The following is an 18,227-nucleotide window of genomic DNA, read 5'->3' as shown; positions in this document are numbered from 1 at the left end:
CCACTTTAAAACATTAGCAAATTGAATCCAGCAGTCTATAAAAAGAATACAGTAAATCTTGACCAAGTGAGGCTTAGCCCAGGAATGCAACATTGGTTCAACATTCAAAGATCAATCAGTGTAGTTCACCATATGAACTGACTAAAGAAAAAAAAACACTTAGGATCATCTCAGATTTTTAAATAGCTTTTGCCTATTCAATTTCTATTTATGATTAAAATCCTTGGTAAACATGTTAAGGAAACATTTTCAACATGATAAAGAACATCTATTAAAAAAACCTACACCTAAGGTCATACTTAATGGTGAAAGATTAAATGCTTTCACACTAAGATTGGGAAAAAGACAAGTATATCCATTTTCACCATTCCTATTCATAATGCTAGAAGTTCTAGCCAATGCAGTAATGCAAGAAAAAGAAATAAAAGGTTTGCATATTAGAAAAGGAGAAATAAAATTATTTCTATTCACAGATGACCTGATTAACTATTTAGAAAATCTCAAAAACTCTATCCCAAAAACCCTGCTAGAACTACTGAGTTTTGCAAGTTCACAGGCTGCAATGTCAAAATACAAAAATCAATGGTATTTCTCTTCGTTAGCAGTGAGAAATTGGAAATTGGAATTAAATACTATAGCAAAAAAAACCATGAAATACTTAGGTTTTTTTTTTTAAAGATTTTACTCCCCCCTCGTTGTTCATGCTTGCTGTCTGCTCTCTGTCTGTTCACGGAGTGCTGTGTTTGCTTGTCTTCTCGTCTTCTCTTTAGGAGGCACTGGGACCCGAACCTGGGACCTCTCATGTGGGAGAGAGGCACTCAATTGCTTGAACCACCTTAGCTCCCTGCTTTGTTGTGTCTCTCATTGTCTTTCCTCTCTGTGTCTCCTTGTTGTGTCATCTTGTTGTGTCAGCTCACTGCGTCTGTCTGCCATGCCAGCTCACTGTCTTGCTCATCTTCTCTAGGAGGCACTGGCAACTGAACCCAGGACCTCCCATATGGTAGGTGGGAGCTCAGTCACTTCAGCCACATCTGTTTCCCTCTCGTTATGTTTTTTCTTCTTGTGTCTCTTGTTGCGTCAGCTTGCCTTGCCTGCCGATCACACCAGCTCACCATCTTCGTTAGGAGGCAATGGAAACCAAACTAGGGACCTCCCATATGGTAGGCGGGAGCTCAGTAGCATGAGCCACATCTGCTTCCCTAATTTTAGCACATAATAGATTGACTGAAATAAAAGAAACTGACAATACCATGTGTTGATGAGGATGTAAAACAACTCCACATCTCATAGATTACTGGAGGGAATGCAAAATGCCACTTTGGAAAACAGTTTGGTAGTTTCTTATAAAGTTAAAGTTAACATAAACATAAACTTACCATATGACCCAGCAGTCCATCTTCTAGGTATTTACTCAAGAGAAATGAGGGAAGTGGATTTGGCTCTACGGATAAAACATCTGCCTACCATATGGGAGGTCCAGGGTTCAAACCCAGGGCCTCCTGACCCGGGTGGTAAACTGGCCTACAAGCAGTACTGATGCGCACAAGGAGTGCCCTGCCATGCAGAGGTGTTCCCTGAATAGGGGAGCCCCACACGCAAGGAGTGCGTGCCCATAAGGAGAGCTGCCCTGCAAGAAAAAATGCAGCTTACCCAGGAGTGGTGCTGCACACATGGAGAGCTGACACAGCAAGATGACGCAATGAAAAGAAATACAGATTCCTAGTGCCACTGACAAGAATCCAGGTGGACACAGAAGAACACTCATAGCAAATGGACACAGAGAGCAGACAATGTGGGGAGGGGGAAGGGAGAGAAATCAATCAATCTTTAAAGAGGAAAAAAAAGAGAAATGTAAACCTATGTTCACACCAAACCTGCAGGCAAATGTTTTTCAGCAGTTTGATTCATAATCACCAAAAATTTGAGGATGTCCCTTTAACAGGTAAATGGATAAACACCCTGTGGTATCCATCCATACAATGGAATACTACTGAGCAATTAAAAGGAATGATCTATTGATAACTCTTACCACAGCATGGATGAATCTTAGATTAAGTGAAAGATGCTAAATTCAAAAGGCTACATGTTGTGTGATTCCATTTATGTGATATTTTGGAAAAGGCTAAACTATAGATGCAGAGGACAGATAAGTAGATTCCTGAGGGATGGGTAGGAGGAGGGCTTAACTGCAAATGGCAGGAGGGAACTTCTGGGGATTATGAAAATGTTCCATATCTTGATTGTAATGGTTACATAACTATATGGCTTTGTCAAAATGCATAGAACTGTATACTAAAAAGGGTGACTTTTACTATGTCTAAATTATAGTAATAAGAACTTATATAAAGCTGACTTATATGTTACCTATTTATCACACTTTTTCTTATTATCAATTTTCTTGTACTAAAAACTTATTTATTATTTGGAAATGTGGAAAAGGCTTTGGTGTTAAATGGTGTTTAAATGGTGACACTCTTACATCTTTTATATTTAACACTTCAGGAGGACATAGTTTGGTGTATATTTTTAATACATTGTGTCTTCAATATTATATAAATTGGATTTTGGGGTGTTTATTTGAATGTATAAGCCATTCAAGCTAAAAGTCTGAAAGATTTATGCTCTGTAATTAATAGAGTCTGACTAGAAACAAAAAATGATACTGTATCTGCTAATAAGTCTAAAGTATTCTATCGAAATATTCTTGTTTTAAAAATAAATTTGTACAATTCTTATTAATATGTATCAATAATATTGATTTATTTAAAAAATAAGTTTGTAGATTTCAGAAAAAAACTGTCAGCTCAAAAACTTGTGGTTTTTAGGTACTGGTACATTCAGCATAATGTGTAATCAATCCACATCAATTCAGTAAACATCAATTGAACCCTTTCCATACTCTACACTTTCCAAGTCTCAAAGCCTTTACATGTTATCTTCCTTCTGCCTAGAGTTCTCTTCTTCTACTACTTAATTTAATACGTCAACTTTCAGATTAAAAAAAATTTTTTTTAACCTTATGAAATAATCATCACAGAGTTAAATGTAAATTTAATAACATTTTTATATTTTAATATCAATGAGTGTAGATACTTAAGTCTTGGGAGTAAAGGAACCATTCTCAATTCAATAGACTCAAAGTTATAATTCTGATTAGTGGTAGCATTAGATCCTTTTACTCCCAGATCATTAATTTTTATATACACTGCGTTTCTCCAAATAAAATTAACTACAATTATGAGATAATCTATTACAAATGCTGTAATAAATTACAAATAATTTACTTAAAATTTTTAGCAGTTTTAGTTTTATATAAATAAAATATAAATTTAGATTATTTCAACCAGGGCAACAGTGGATTAATCTCCTAATCCATTTCTGCCCTTTGTGTTCATATACTGGAAATAAAAGACAAGCTTGATCATTTCAAGTCAGAATAAATTAGCATAGAGAAGTAGTATAGACATAGTATACTTGTAGAATGACCTCCATTGGATTGTTTCTTTGTTAGTCTCTAACAGTTATGTTTCTCAAACTTAACAGACATAATAATCTCGTGGATTGCTTATTTAAAATGCAGATCCCGGCCTCATCCTGTGACCCTGATAGTTTGCCAGAGTTGGGGCTTGGGAATCTGCACTAGTACCCCTGGTGATTCTGACTGCAGAGGACCACTCTTTGAGAAACATTGCTTAATGACTGTAGATGTTATAGATGATTTCTGTGGTTCTCCTACTGGAGATTAGAACATTGAGCATGTACTCTGGATCTAGACTGCTTGAGTTCAAATCCACCCCAAACAGAAACTCTTTACCAATTATTCATTAACTTCCTATTCTCCACCGCAGCCCCCAGTAACCTGTTTTCTAATTCCTGGCTCAATGAATTTGCATATTTTAATTATTTCATGTCAGACCATACAATATTTGTCATTTTGTGTGTGGCTTATTTCACTCAACATGATGTCTTCAGAGTTCATTCATGTTGTTTTATGTGTCAGAACTTCATTCCTTTTTACAACTGAATAATATTCCATTGTATGTGTATACCACATTTTATTTATCTGTGTATCTTTTGATGGACACTTGGGTTGCTTTTGCTTCCCTTGTAAATAATGCCACTCTGAACATCATTGTGCAAATATCTTTTCAACTCCCTGCTTTCAGTTCTTTTGAGTATGTATCTAGGAGTTGGGTCATACAGTAATTCTTTACTTAACTTTCAGGGAAGTCACAAAAGTGTCCATTTTACATTCCCACCAGAAATGAATGAGTGTTCCTATTTCTCTACATCCTCTCCTCCACTTGTTACAATCCCTTTATATATATATATATATATTTAAATAGCTATTCTAGTGAGTATGAAATAGTACCTCATTGTGGTTTTGAGTTGCATTTTCCTAATGGCTAATGATATTGAGCATGTTTTCATGTGCTTATTGACCATTTGTCTGTATTCTTCAGAGAAATGTCTGTTCAGTCTTGCATATAATTAAATTAGACAGATCAAAATTATTGCCAAGTGTGATAGATCTATTTATTCCCTCTACCAACAGTGATGAAACTAACATTTGTAAAACGATGTGCAACTTACAAAGGACTCTTATATATTGTAGCTTTGACTTTCACAGCAAACTTGTATGTAAAGATGTTTTTATTATTATTATTGTATAAGTGAAGTAACTGAGGCTCAGAGAAGTTGAGTAGCCTCACTAAATACTCTTTGATTGTCTCAGTGTTCCAGCAGTTGTTAAAATTTTTTGCCTGGTACTGTGGTTTTCAGTGGAAAATTAAAGCTGGCCAGGTTTTTTTTTCAGTGATCTAATATCAAGCTAAATTTCCTATACTCAAGTTCTGCAGTTGTTTTTTTAAGCATAGTATTTTTGAATCTTAATATTATCCTAAGTTTCTCAACTAGTCTTCCTGTTTTCATTTTTGCTCCCTTGTTGTCTTTTATCCACTCAGAACCAGAGTGCTCTTTTAAAAATATGCATCAAATCTTATGACTCCCTGCTCAAAGTTCTCCAGTGACTTCCCTTTGCACCAGAATAAAATCATACTCTTCTCTGGGTCCTCCATGATCTGGCTCTTGCCTTCTCTGAAATTATATCAACACCTATATATGAGGGAAAATTTGTTAAACTTCCTCATATAAAATTTGTGCTAGCCCATTTAGTTGATATCTTTATATACAAGCCCCCATAAAAATAGAAATGGGCAATTTCTAAAGAAGTGTGTAAATAATTATCAATATGCCTGATAATGCCTCTTAAGTGAGCTTTTAATAAATAACACTTTAGTTGCTTAGTTTTCCTCTCCTACTCAGCTTATGATAAGCACAAATCAATTTCTTAGTTTTAATGATTAAATTTAGTCAAAACATGTCAGTTATCCAGTACTGCTGTGACTTGGTTTCCAGGCTGCTATGACAAATACTGCATACTGGGTTGGCTTAAACAACAGAAATTTATTGACTCACAGTTTCAAGGACTAGAAGACTTGCTTCCTCCTAGAATTGGTAGTATTCCACTTGGCTGGCAGTCCTTGGCTTCCTTGGCTTTCCTGTCTCATAGTCATGTCCTGTCTTTTCTCTTCTGGGTTCCCACTGATATCAGGCTCTCTTTCTATAAGATCTCCAGTAAAAGGATAAGGCCAAACCTGATTCAATTGGCCATACCTTAACTAAAAATAACATCTTCAAAAGGTCCTGTTTACAATGGGCTCATAACTACAGGAATGACATTAAGAATGTGTTTTTTTTTCTGGTATACATAACTCAGTCTTCCACATGCTGCCACAAATTAATTTTGACTTCTTAAAAATGGTATTTGTGAATATGTGTCTATGTCTAGCAGAGTGAAGGGGGAAATATCTATGGCTAGAAATACTTATGTCTGTATAAATCAACACCATATTGTTACTCCACTTCTGTTTCTCTGGTTTGTTTCCAGAATTACCTCGTGTGGGATGAAAGCTCTAATGGAACAGGAAAAATGCCTTTAAGTGTTTTAGGACTAAGGGAGTCAGTGAAAATAACTGCGCAACACAGAAAATACAAATTGGGAAAATTGAGTTGTGTCTTATGTACCACCAATGAATTTCACAGTTCCGTAGATAAATGTCTTCTCTTTTCAGAAACCTAACTATGATCTATATTATTCTGCAAGCATAAAGCAACTTACAGGATCTTTTATTTATAAAAGATTGTCAAATATGTTTCATGAAAAATTCTGGATAAAATCATCTCATCAGTACCAGAGTTTCCCTGGCAGGGTTCCTTATCCTTCATCTAATATTGATTACAAGTTCAAGGCTTTCTTGGGTATATTTTTAAATTCAGAGGCCTTAATTGTGCTGGAGTTTTCAGTTAAAGAAATGTAATTACTCGTGAATTGTTTCAAGCTAGAATGCTTATTTACTATCTGTTAAAATAGTAAAACAGATTATATCATACCTCTCAAAGACTTTTAAGTGAAATGTTATGCCCAAAAGTATCTTAAAATCTATTAATCATTATTAGGCTCATCATCTCAGAATGGACAACTTGATGAGCCTCACATAGCAAGGTTGAGTCTTATGCAATAAGGTTATGGGGAACACTGGCACATTTTTTCTGTGACTATAATTGCAATAATACTGTCCCATCTAATGAAGTCAGAAAAATCATTTAGATTAGACAGGTGATTCTATAGGGAGCCTCGTGATTACTGCCTTTACTGTCACTCTGCCTGATTAAAACGAATCACTTAGGAAGTACTGGAAATATTATATTGGATATTTTCTAATTACTTTGCCAGCATGAGCAATCATTTTCTAAACTTGCCAATTTCCTGAAATAGCTTAGCCAGTGTTCATAGCACTTTACAGGAAGCAGCACCAGATTAGTTTCTTTGTCCCCATATATTTCTCTTGGTGTCACAAAAGCATATGTATCACATAAATGAAGTATTTGTCTTTGGCAAAAAGGCCTGTACACCAAGCTACAAATAATTAATATAAGAATTAGAAATAAAAACTTTGTTTAGTCTGAGGAAAAACAATTCTTTAAACTGTAACCACATGACTGTTTCTTGTTTGCATCAACTCCAGGTGACTGTTACTGTCTTCTGTGAATTCTCTAGGCAGGGGCCTAACTTTGTTGAATGAGCCAATTGTTTTCCTTTGTGTTGCCCATATAGTAAGTTCCCATCTGGTTTATATCAGACTGTTTTCACAGCCAGCAACGGCTGCCTTTTCTATATTCTGACACTTCAGGGCCCCACGCTATCAAAGCACTGCTGAGATGGCCTCACTGGCAAGGCCTATACAGCTGTGCCTCACAGCTTGGAACTATTACCCAGAGTAATGGTAACTTAGAACTTGGATTGGCCCTTATTCCCATTGGTGTCGTGTGTACAGTGAGCATAATTCCACCCTCCCCATCCCCCTCACTTTCTATTCAACGAAAAATCTTTGAAGATCTTACTTTAGGATGTGAAATGATGTCGTTCTTATTTTCTAGTGGCTTCCTGTATTTGAAAGCTCATTTTTCATTCTTTCACTCTTTTTCAAAAGTTACGAGTTCTAGTCTTAGGGAAGTGAACTGGTCGTTCTGTCACATTTAATTTTTGTTTGTAAATTTAGTTAGGAATGATGAGATATGGCAAAACTTACTGTAAAGGCTACACATATAATATATTTTTAGTTATAGTTATGTTATACTTTGAGAGAAGTTTTCATATTTAGGAAGGATTTCCATCTCATAAAATGGATTCTCTGTGCATAGATTATAGAGATGCTTAAAATCAAACTTAGTAAATATCCCAGGGTTATTTTGCCTTCAGCTTTTGTAGGCTGTCAAATGTAATTTCTAAAAATGTTATAATAGTGGCCTCTAACAAACTTTAGTCTTGTATAATATAATCATAGGAGTTATTGTTGAGTAAGAGTTATAGTTGAATTTAAGTATAGTTATGAAGTCATTACTTTTTTGTGCCAAAAACAAGAAATATAAGTCTGCCTTTACAGCATGTATTAATATTTTAGAAATGCTTTCACAATAGTTAGAATGAAATTAGAGTTTGTGCTTTCAGTTAACTTGAGTGGCTAAATGTCCAAGAGTATCAAGTATCATGTATCATAAGCCATGTAAGAGTCAATCGAGAGCAACAACAATAAAAACTCACTTTTGTTTCTAAATAATTTCAGCTTGCTGGTATTTCAAGCTTTTAAGAAAAGTAGTCAGTAGTATGTTCTATGACTTACCAGTAACTATTTACTTGATTTTAAAGACTGCCTAATAAGGCTATTACAATCATTGGAAAACTGTTCAAAAGTATAAAGGAATCATCTTTTAATTGCTGAAGCGAACTTTTTTCTTTTTCAATTTTAACATCTTATTGAAGAATAGTATATATACACAAAAGTACATATGTTATAAATGTACAGTTGAAAGAATTTTCACTACTGAGCACACTTGGACAGCTAGTACCCAGCTCAAGAAACAGAATGTTGCTAGCACTCCAAAAACTCCCTTGTGTTCTCTTTCGGTCACCACCTCTTTGTTCAAGGATAACCACTTCTCTGACTTAGAACAGCATAGATTAGTTTTCTTCTTTTTCATCTTCATATAAATGAAATCATACAGTATGTATAGCTTCTTCCATGCAGCAAATCTATTATAATTTTAAGATTCTTTTAGTTTTCAAACCATTATGGCATGCTTTTATAGAAAATTATCTGAGAGGAATTTGTTTTAGTAGGCTGTTCAACAAAGTGCATTGTAGATAGAATTGTCTACTAAAACATGAGTCTCTCAGTTCTCAACCAAACTTTAATGCTGGAATGTCCCTTTAGACATTCCTGCTCCTAAAAAGCAGGCACACAGCAATACATTAAAGCACTTAAAGGCTTTTTAATGTGCTTTAATAATTAAATGTACATTATTATTCGATAAATCGTGCTCTGCACTCAAGATATGTGGGTCAGTTTTCTGAATTAACAATCAGTTTCTTGGCAGTTGGATATAAGTTTTTATGCTGCCAAGATACTATTTCTGAAAATGCTATTCTTTGAAAGAGTTGGTTTACTTATTGCATATTCAGCCAACAAGTAACTTAATTTGGAGGTCTGGCCAGATTATTTGTTTTAAAATACCTAATAATGTTCCCTTTTAAAAAAATTAATTAAATTAGTATTAAGCTATCCTGAATGATACTAATTTTAAATTTCTCCTTATTTTTTTCAAATTCTGGACATCATTCATTTAAATATTCATGTTTTATGGATTAGATTTGGGGACCTTCATTTTTATGTTCTTGTTTTGCATTAAACAGCCCTATGGTACTATGCAGGTTTCTTAAATAATCCATCAAGAATTTGTTTAAAACAATAGTATGAGGACTTAAAGATTTAAGTATTGATATACCAGTGATTCTTACTGAAGGTAGAATTAAAGAGCAGGAAGATAAAACTTTTAGCCCAATTTTGTGTGCGTGTATGTGTGTGTATAAATGAGTACAAACATTATAAAACTCAGGCTCTTATCCTTTTAAATACCAATACCAATTTTTTAAAAAAGATTTCTTTTCTTTCTCTCCCCTTCCCCGCCCCCCCCCATTATCTGTTCTCTGTGTCCATTCTCTGTGTATTCTTCTGTGTCCACTTGCATTGTCAGGCAGCACCGGGAAACTGCATCTCTTTTTTTTGTTGCGTTATCTTGCTGCATCACCTCTCTGTGTGTGCAATACCACATCTGGGTGGGCTGCACTTTTTTCACACAGGGCAGCTCTCCTTGCAGCATGCACTCCTTGCGTGTGGGACTCCCCTACACAGGGATGCCTCTGCATGGCACAGCACTCCTTGTGCACAGCAGCACTTCACATGGCCAGCTTACCACATGGGCAGGAGGCCCTGGGTATCGAACCTTGGACCCTCCATATGGTAGGCAGACATTCTATCCGTTGAGCCATGTCCGCTTCCCACAAATCTGCTTTTTGAGGGAAAGGGGTTAAATTGTATTCATAAGTAATTTATGACTTAATTTTTAGTAAATGTTGCCCATTCAGTCAAACTTCTATTGAAACCCATAGATCCAGTAATTAGAAATTTTCTTTTCTCATCCTTTGACTTAAATACCAGTGAGTATTGTGTTTCTTCCGTTTTGAACAAGAAGAAGAGAGAGCATAAGAATTTATGAACTTGACAGTTTTCAAATCATGTTGACCTGGTCATAGGTTGTGTTTTCCACTTTCGTCCTTAATTGCAGAGCATGTTTTCCACTTTCATCCTTAATTGCAGAGCACAGTACTCACCTTTCCAGTAAACCCTATCATCAAGTGGGACTTAAAAGGCTGCTGCTTGTTTTAAGAATGAATTACAAATAGTCGGCTCTGTTACTGACATAGAGGCTTATTTCACTGTTAGGAGAAGGCATTGCAGACAGGAAGATTGTTCCCCAGGGGAGCTGATGTGGCTCAAGCTGTTGAGTGCCTGCTTCCCACACAGGAAGTCCTAGGATCGGTCTCTAGCACCTCCTAGAAAAAAGCAAAAACAAACGCAAAAAACAATTCAGGGGAGCTGATGTGACTCAGTGGTTGAGTACTGGCTTCCCACATACAAGGTCCCAGATTCAATCCCCAGTCCTAGTACCTCAAAGAAAAGAAAATAAAGGTTCTTCTGCAATTTAAGCTCAAAAGAGTTTTATGTTTATAATAAAAAAATAATATGTAATTGCTACCACATATGTACACTTACTATGTGTAATGTACTTTGCTAGGCACATTATGTGCATTATCTCATTTAATCTGTAATCAACCCTATTAGGTAAGTTTTATTATTCTCATTTTATATTTGAGGAATGTGAGGCTCAGAGCGATTAGGTATCTTGCCCAAGGTCACATAGCTGATAAATGACAGAGCTGGGAGTCAAACCTAGGTCCAACTCTGGAAGCAAAGTCTATGTTCTTAAACATATATTTCCTTCCTTTATAATAATAATTTGAAAAATGTAGAACCGATCATTTCTGATTTTTCTTGCAGTTTTCAGTATCTGAAATCACATCCTACTAGAAGAGTATGAAAAAGTTGGGAGGTGGCGAAAGGTCTTTTTGCTATGGGCTTTAGTCCTTGCTACTGATTTGTGACATTGATTTCTTTATCAGTTAATTGTTCTGAGCCTAGATTTCCTTATTTGCAAGGATAAGATGATCTCTAAGATTCCTTGTAGGTTTACTGCTATATGTATGTATGATCATTATTTTTCCTTTTCTTTTTATAAAAAAAAAAAAAATCCCTGCCAAAAGGTAGCTTTAAAAAGTTTGCCTAATGAGTATGATATTTTGTCAATTTGGAAAAGTTACAAATAATCATAGATAGGACAAATAATAATAAAACTACTCTTTATTGAGTGCCTACCCTGGGCCAGGAACTGTACTTGCTCACTCGCTCGCTCTCTCTTTCTATATATATATACATATAAAACCTCTGTTAATTATCATAAGGACCCTATGAGGTAGAGAAAAAATTGAGGCACAAAGTGGTGGAGGTATATTTCCCCCCTTCTCATAGTTAATGAGTTTGTTGTGCTGCGGTTTGCATTCAAGCAGCCTAGCTTCAGAATCTAGGCTCTCACCATTATCTTAGAGCTGCCTCTCTAATATACAGTGCTGGTTGTCATTTATATGCAAATTTTGTTTGTTTTAATCTTCTATACCAGAACATAGAATGAATAGAAAATAACCTGTGTTATTTCTTCTTCTAGAAAATAACCTATGAAAGATCACTGGTAGTATGTCCATTTGACACAGAAGTTTCAGTAACACTGTTCAGCTGGATATTTTTTGAGCAACTATGTATAAGAAACTGAATTAGGTATCCTAGGGAAAATGAAGACAGTAATAAAGAGAAACTGTTTATCTTCTAGTCCTTTAAGAAAATCCAGGATTGCAGAAATTTTACTTCAGCATAAGAAGTGGTTTTCAAATACATCTTAAAAGTCCTAGCAGATTTCCTATGTTATTTCATTTTAGAAGTTTTTACTAATAATGTAGCTTTGGTGGATTTAAAGAAGTGTCTACATTGTGCTTTGGTTTAAAGTAATGAAATAATTGCTGGTCTTTGAGTAAAAACTTGTTTTTTTTAAAAGCAGAAATAAGCTATTATTTTTGAAAGTTTCAAGATAGTAAGTTTTTTTAGTCAGATTCTGAATATTAGAAAAAAGTGCTCCATTTTATTTTTTGCAAAGAATAAAATTCACGTTTAGGTTAATTAGGAATTTGAAAGAATGTTTCACTGTAGCAGTGACTCCCTTTGAGGGCCACTGCCCCACTGGAGGGTGGGGGTCTAACAGTTCTTGTTGGTTTGAAAAAGCCAAATGATTCAGATTTTCCCTTATCACTACCCAATCCTCTGTTGAGAATCTCTGGTTTAGAAAAGGATTCATAGCTCCTTTCTCCACAACCACCCAAGTTTACTATATAGTACCTTCTTAAGGAGAATCAAAAAGAAGGCAATAGAACAAGAAGGAGAAAATAAAAATAACTAAGAATGAAAGAAAAACTTGTGTTAGACAAGTAGAAACATTGGCAGATACAACTTGGTATATTATTAAAATAAGAAAGTTCAGTTAGTTCTGGGGCTTTAAAATTTCTCTTAGTTGGGGTGGGAACAGAAGCATTAAGGAAGATAATGTTGACTACTGTCAGTTCTATGTTGGTTTTGTCTTTCTAATTAAAGAGTATGGAGACAATGTCTTATCTTTGTAGTCTTCACAACACATAGCATAATAATGCTGGACATCTACCAGTTACTTTTTTTTTAATTGGGCCCTTGCTAGACTAAAGGTAGGTTTTCTTTTCTTACTTTCCACAGTTTTCTTTAGCATAGAAGGGGATGGGTGGTGATGTTGCTTATCTCTTACCATAACACAACAGTTAAGGTTAATATTGGACTTCCAGGACATTTCAGGAAACACTGCCACACATTTTCACTTGCTGCATCCAAATGGTGCACCAATGGAAGGGAACTCTAAGGTAGTGTTGATACTGTTGTTTTTATGTTTATACTGTATGTGTTAAGTAGAATCTTAAAGACTGTAGTAAGCATGAGGGGCCAAGCAATAACTTCTCTCCCTCTTCTAACTCTTAAAACTTTAGAGGCAGAGTGGGAAGTGGACATAACATCTAACAGTTAACAACATTGCAAGCACTTTTAATGCATTTAAAGATTTTTAAAAACTGTATCAAAATTGGATGTTTGATTTTGGTCTAGTTGTACATTATCAAACATACAAATAATTTGTATCCATCCACTCTCTTAGCCTCATAAATGCATTTTCTTCTAGGACTACCCTTTTTAATTTTTGTTTTTCTTCATTGATCTGTATTGCATTTCATTTTTAAAATAAGATTTATTTATTTGTTTTCCCCTTCCCCCTGCCCTGCTATTTTTGCTGTATCCATTTGCTTTGTGGTCTTCTATATCTATTTCTTTTTGTGGTTTTTTTTTTTTTCTTCACATTTTCTCAGGATTCACCAGGATTTGATCCTCAGGACCTCTGATGTGGAGAGAGGTTCCCTGTCAGCTGTACCACCTCAATTCCTGGTTTCTACTGTGCTTTACCTTGCCTCTCCCTTTTGTCTCTCTTTTGTTGCATCATCATCTTGCTGCGTGACTCACTTGCATGGGCACTGGCTCACCGCAGGGGCATTTGGCTTGCCACACAGGCACTGGCTCCCCGCACAGGCATGCTTTTTTTCTTCTTCTTTTTCACTAGGAGGCCCCAGGCATGCTTTTTTTCTTCTTCTTTTTCACTAGGAGGCCCCAGGGATTGAACCTGGGTCCTCCCATATGGTAGGCAGAAACCCTATCACTTCAGCCACATCTGCTTCCCACATTTCATTTTTAACACAATTTTTAAAGATTTCTACAGTATAACTAGAATAGTTTAGCATTAATGTTTGTCATCAATGATAATATATTACTCAGTTTAATGAACTATGTAATACTTATAATCTTGTTATTAAATATCTTTTCTTCTTCTAAAATCCATCTGGAACTGTTTTGAAATAAAGGAAGCTTGAGAGATGACTGATTTTTATTTTAGAGAAATACGTAAAAGAAACATTGATTATGTTATATATAATTTTTTTTTACATATCATCCTGCCTCAAGGATTTTTTTAAAAACAGTAGTTAATGAACAGTTAAGTTACTGATTTCAGAGCATCCTACCAAAGGTTAATGGCATGCCATCAAAACAGGCACATGCTCTTGGTACCCAGGGTATGTCAGCCTGAGAACTATGTGTTACAGGTCTCTTTCTTTGGTTATTTAACTTTTCCCTGATTAATAATCGCTAACCGTAAAAATAATTTTTCTCCTGCCTATTTCATTTTAATACTAAAATTTGGCTTTGGTTTAATAACATATTGCTCTTCTGAGCTAATGACCTAAATCCTTAAGTGAGAGAATCTGTGAAAACCTTTAACCTTGAAAGAAGGCTGGCCATGAGTTATGTTAATTTAGTACAGATAAAGAATTCCCTCACTATCCTTTGCTTTCCCCTTCCCTCATCTTTGATGCATAAAGATAATAATCCATTTTGTAAAGTATTTTTTATTGACAATCATTAAAATTTAGCTGTTTTAACTACCTTTTTTATATTAAGGCCTCTAGCTCAGATTTCTGTTAACCTTGTTTTTTTGTTTTTGTTTTTTTTAAAGATTTATTTATTTATTTGTTTCTCTTCCCTTCCCCTCACACCCCGGTTGTCTGTTCTCTGTGTCTATTTGCTGCGTCTTCTTTGTCCGCTTCTGTTGTTGTCAGCGGCACGGGAATCTGTGTTTCTTTTTGTTGTGTCATCTTGTTGTGTCAGTTCTCCGTGTGTGCAGCACCATTCCTGGGCAGGCTGCACTTTCTTTCACACTGGGTGGCTCTCCTTACGGCGCGCACTCCTTGCGCGTGGGGCTCCCCTACGCGGGGGACACCCCTGCATGGCATGGCACTCCTTGCGCACATCAGTGCTGTGCATGGGCCAGTTCCACACGAGTCAAGGAGGCCCGCGGTTCAAACCGCGGACCTCCCATGTGGTAGACGGATGGATGCCCTAACCACCGGGCCAAGTCCCCTGCCTGTTATCCTTGCTTTATGAGAGTAACTGTAGGAGTACATTTGGTTTTTGTTCATTTTAGTGAATAGGAATGAATCACGATTATCTCTATGTGTAACTAGTTTTCCTATGAAAAAAATTTTTAAATATAGCATCACTAAGTGATATGGATCGGACACAAATTGAACCCAGTCTGTATCTCACATCTATATTTACAGGTAAGATTTTTACTTTAAAAATTCTTGAATCTGGAGCTATTCAGGTTCTTCCCTTTACTTATGATTTCTTCCTCTCATAATAATCAGCATAGTAGAAATACTGACTTCAATTTTTTATTCTAAAATATCTCTAAATTCTCTCTAGCTATAGAACCTCCTTTGTGCACTAAACTTTCCAAAAGTACAAATTAGAGGCCAGAAAAAAATCTTTTTCCCTATGGAAAGTTTATAAAATGTTGAATTTAAAGGCTGCAGGTGTGGTATTGAGAGCAGTGAGGATAGTACTCAAGATAATTCCATCTGGGAGAGGTTATTTGTTGGGACAGGACAGTGTTTAAACTTTGAAGTGAGTTTTAAACAAAGTGAAGCAGCTGGAATTTGGCATAAGAAGAAACAAATCTTTCACAGTAACTGTTGCTTTTTAGAGGAAAAAGATTTAGAATTGTTTTTACAGGTGCTGATACATTTATTCTTCCTCCTATAGGAGCTGCTTCATTTTTATCTTAAGTTATAAAATTTAAAACAAGCATTTGTCTCATAGAAGCAATAGTAAAAATATATATAATACGATTTACATATATCTAAAACATATTTTGGGACAAGATTATTGTAACATTTTAAATCACCCTTTTGAAAGTAAGGAAAGAAATGTTTAATAGCAACTAACTTTGGAAAGTAGTGGCAAATAAAATATTATGTACTGAACATCAAATGACCAGGCACCTTCTTCAAGACTTGCATTTGTTCTCAAGCACTGAAGCTATGATGTTGCAAAATCTGAAAGGCTGAGGTTCAGTATGTGAACAGAATAATTTAGCAGCTGCTAACACAAGAAATTAAAGCAAGAGTGGATGAGGCCAAGATGAACAGGAAAAATGCTTCAAGGACTCAGTAAAGTACAGCTTAAATATTGTAACATGTTCATAGACAGCTGTGAAGCAACTGCTTTGCTGGAACTCAGAACTGATTTTATTTTCTTAAAGAGTTATTTTTTTATTTATCCCCACACCCTCTCATTGTTTGTGGTCTCTGTCTGCTCTCTGTGTCCATTCTATGCATGCTTTCTGTGTCTGCTTGTCTTCTCTTTAGGAGGAACTGGGAACCAAACCCAGGACCTCCTGAGTAGAAGAGAGGCACTCAATCACCTGACCCACCTCAGCTCCCCGGTTTGCTTTGTCTCTCATTGTCTTTCTTCTTTGTGTCTCTTTTGTTGCATCTTCTTGTTGCGTCAGCTCGCTGTGCCTTCTTGCCACACCAGCTCGCCTTCTCCAGGAGGCACTGGGAACCGAACCCAGGACCTCCCATGTGGTAGAAGGAAGCCCAGTTGCTTGAGCCACATCCCCTTCCTCAGAACTGATTTTAAAGGCATAATGAGGACAGCATGAATCTTAAGCAAACTGTTAGCCATGAGAAACCACAGACATTAGGTAAAAAATAAACTTGGTTCAGCAGTCATTTCAAAGCCCATTATGTGCCCAGCATTGCACTACAGTTTTGTAGGATGTAGAAGTAAATAAGACATAGTTGTTGGCATGGCAGAGCACATATTTTACAGGAACAACAGACCCACAAACAAATAACGATAATACAAATGAGTGCTGCTGGAAGTGTGGGTGTGTAAAAAGCAGCTTGAGAGCACAGATGAAGAAGTTAATTTTGTCAGAGAAGGTTACTAGCAAAAGGGACTGATAGAAAGTATATTTGAGCTAAGCTTGAAACATTAAAACAGTAATCATTTATGTAAGGTTGCCCAATAAGCATATGCTTTTTGGTGAGAGAAAGTCTTAGTCAGATTAATTTTGAACCATTGCATTGTCCCACTGTATTCATAGTGGCAGCCTCGTTATAGATACCGCATAAAGATTTATTAATATGATAATATGAAAAACTGTATGGTATATGCACAAAATATGCATCATGAAGACTTAGGAATCTGAGCCAATTGACTTAGTTGGTTAGTGTTGTGCTGATGAGGCCAAAATTGTGTTTACGTCTCTTTTTTTTTTTTTAAGATATATTTATTTATTTATCCCCCTCTCCATTGTCTGTTCTCTGTGTCCATTCACTGTGTGTTCTTCTGTGTCTGCTTGTGTTCTCATTAGGTGGCTCTGGGAACTGATCCTGGGACCTTCCAGAGTGGGAGAGAAGCGATTATTCTCTTGTACCACCTCGGCTGTCTGGCCTGCTACATCTCTCATTGTCTCTCCTCTGTGTCTCTTTCTGTTTTGTCATCTCGCTGCGTCAGCTCTCCATACAGGCCTGCACTCCTGCATGGGCCAGCTCACCACACGGGCCAGCTTGCCTTCACCAGGAGGCCCTGGGTATTGAACCTTGGACCTCCTATATGGTAGACGGGAGCCCAGTTGCTTGAGCCACATCCACTTCCCTCACTTCTCTTTTCATCCAAATAAAAACACACGAAGGAAACTCCTAATCCTAGCCACTGGTTTAACAGATGTGTACCATTGGTCTCAGTAAGGACCCACTGAACTAATCACTGGGAAGACAAAGACAGTAAGTCCCAATCCACACTTTTAAGGAATTTATTGTTCATTGGAAGGGACAGACAAATAATTACGGCATAATCTAGTAAATGCTGGAGTTAGAGTTGCCTTTGGAAAAGAAGGTATCCACAATTAACAACAAAAGAAACTTGTGAGAACGTGTTAGTTTAATGAGACCAGGAAAAAGAGTTTAGTGAGAAATGAGAGAAAAGAGAAAAGTACACACCCCAGACATGGATGCAGGCTATCTCCAGGAAAAGAGGAGCGCTTGGGGTTGGGAGGTTGCCTTTATTAAAGCTGTTCTTCACTCTTCTCCTTTCCTAATGTTGAGGAGGGGTCCTCGCTGTTTGCTATTTTAATTGGTTGCCTTAGGATCCCCACCTCTTAGCTCTCAGGGGACCAATGATGAGGCCTTTTGT

The 18,227-nt window shown here is 36.3% G+C and overlaps 1 protein-coding gene across 10 annotated transcripts in view; it reads left to right on the top strand.

Annotated features, from left to right (window-relative positions):
• The window catches only part of KIAA0586 (KIAA0586 ortholog), a 152,171-nt gene that overhangs the window by 126,417 nt on the left and 7,527 nt on the right, over positions 1-18,227 (top strand). For 5 of the 10 annotated variants that reach the window (XM_058293357.2, XM_058293356.2, XM_058293358.2 and 2 more), the window contains exon 30: positions 15,239-15,304. The exons of the other annotated variants lie outside the window; for them this stretch is intronic. In XM_058293357.2, coding sequence (XP_058149340.1) covers positions 15,239-15,304 — 66 coding nt within the window. The remainder of the gene's footprint in view (positions 1-15,238; positions 15,305-18,227) is intronic. 10 annotated transcript variants of the gene reach the window in all.

Source organism: Dasypus novemcinctus, chromosome 3 (genome assembly GCF_030445035.2).
Source record: "Dasypus novemcinctus isolate mDasNov1 chromosome 3, mDasNov1.1.hap2, whole genome shotgun sequence".
Taxonomy (NCBI): Eukaryota; Metazoa; Chordata; class Mammalia; order Cingulata; family Dasypodidae; genus Dasypus; species Dasypus novemcinctus.
Note: the sequence above shows the minus strand (reverse complement) of the source record. Positions and strands in the feature narration are given on the sequence as shown.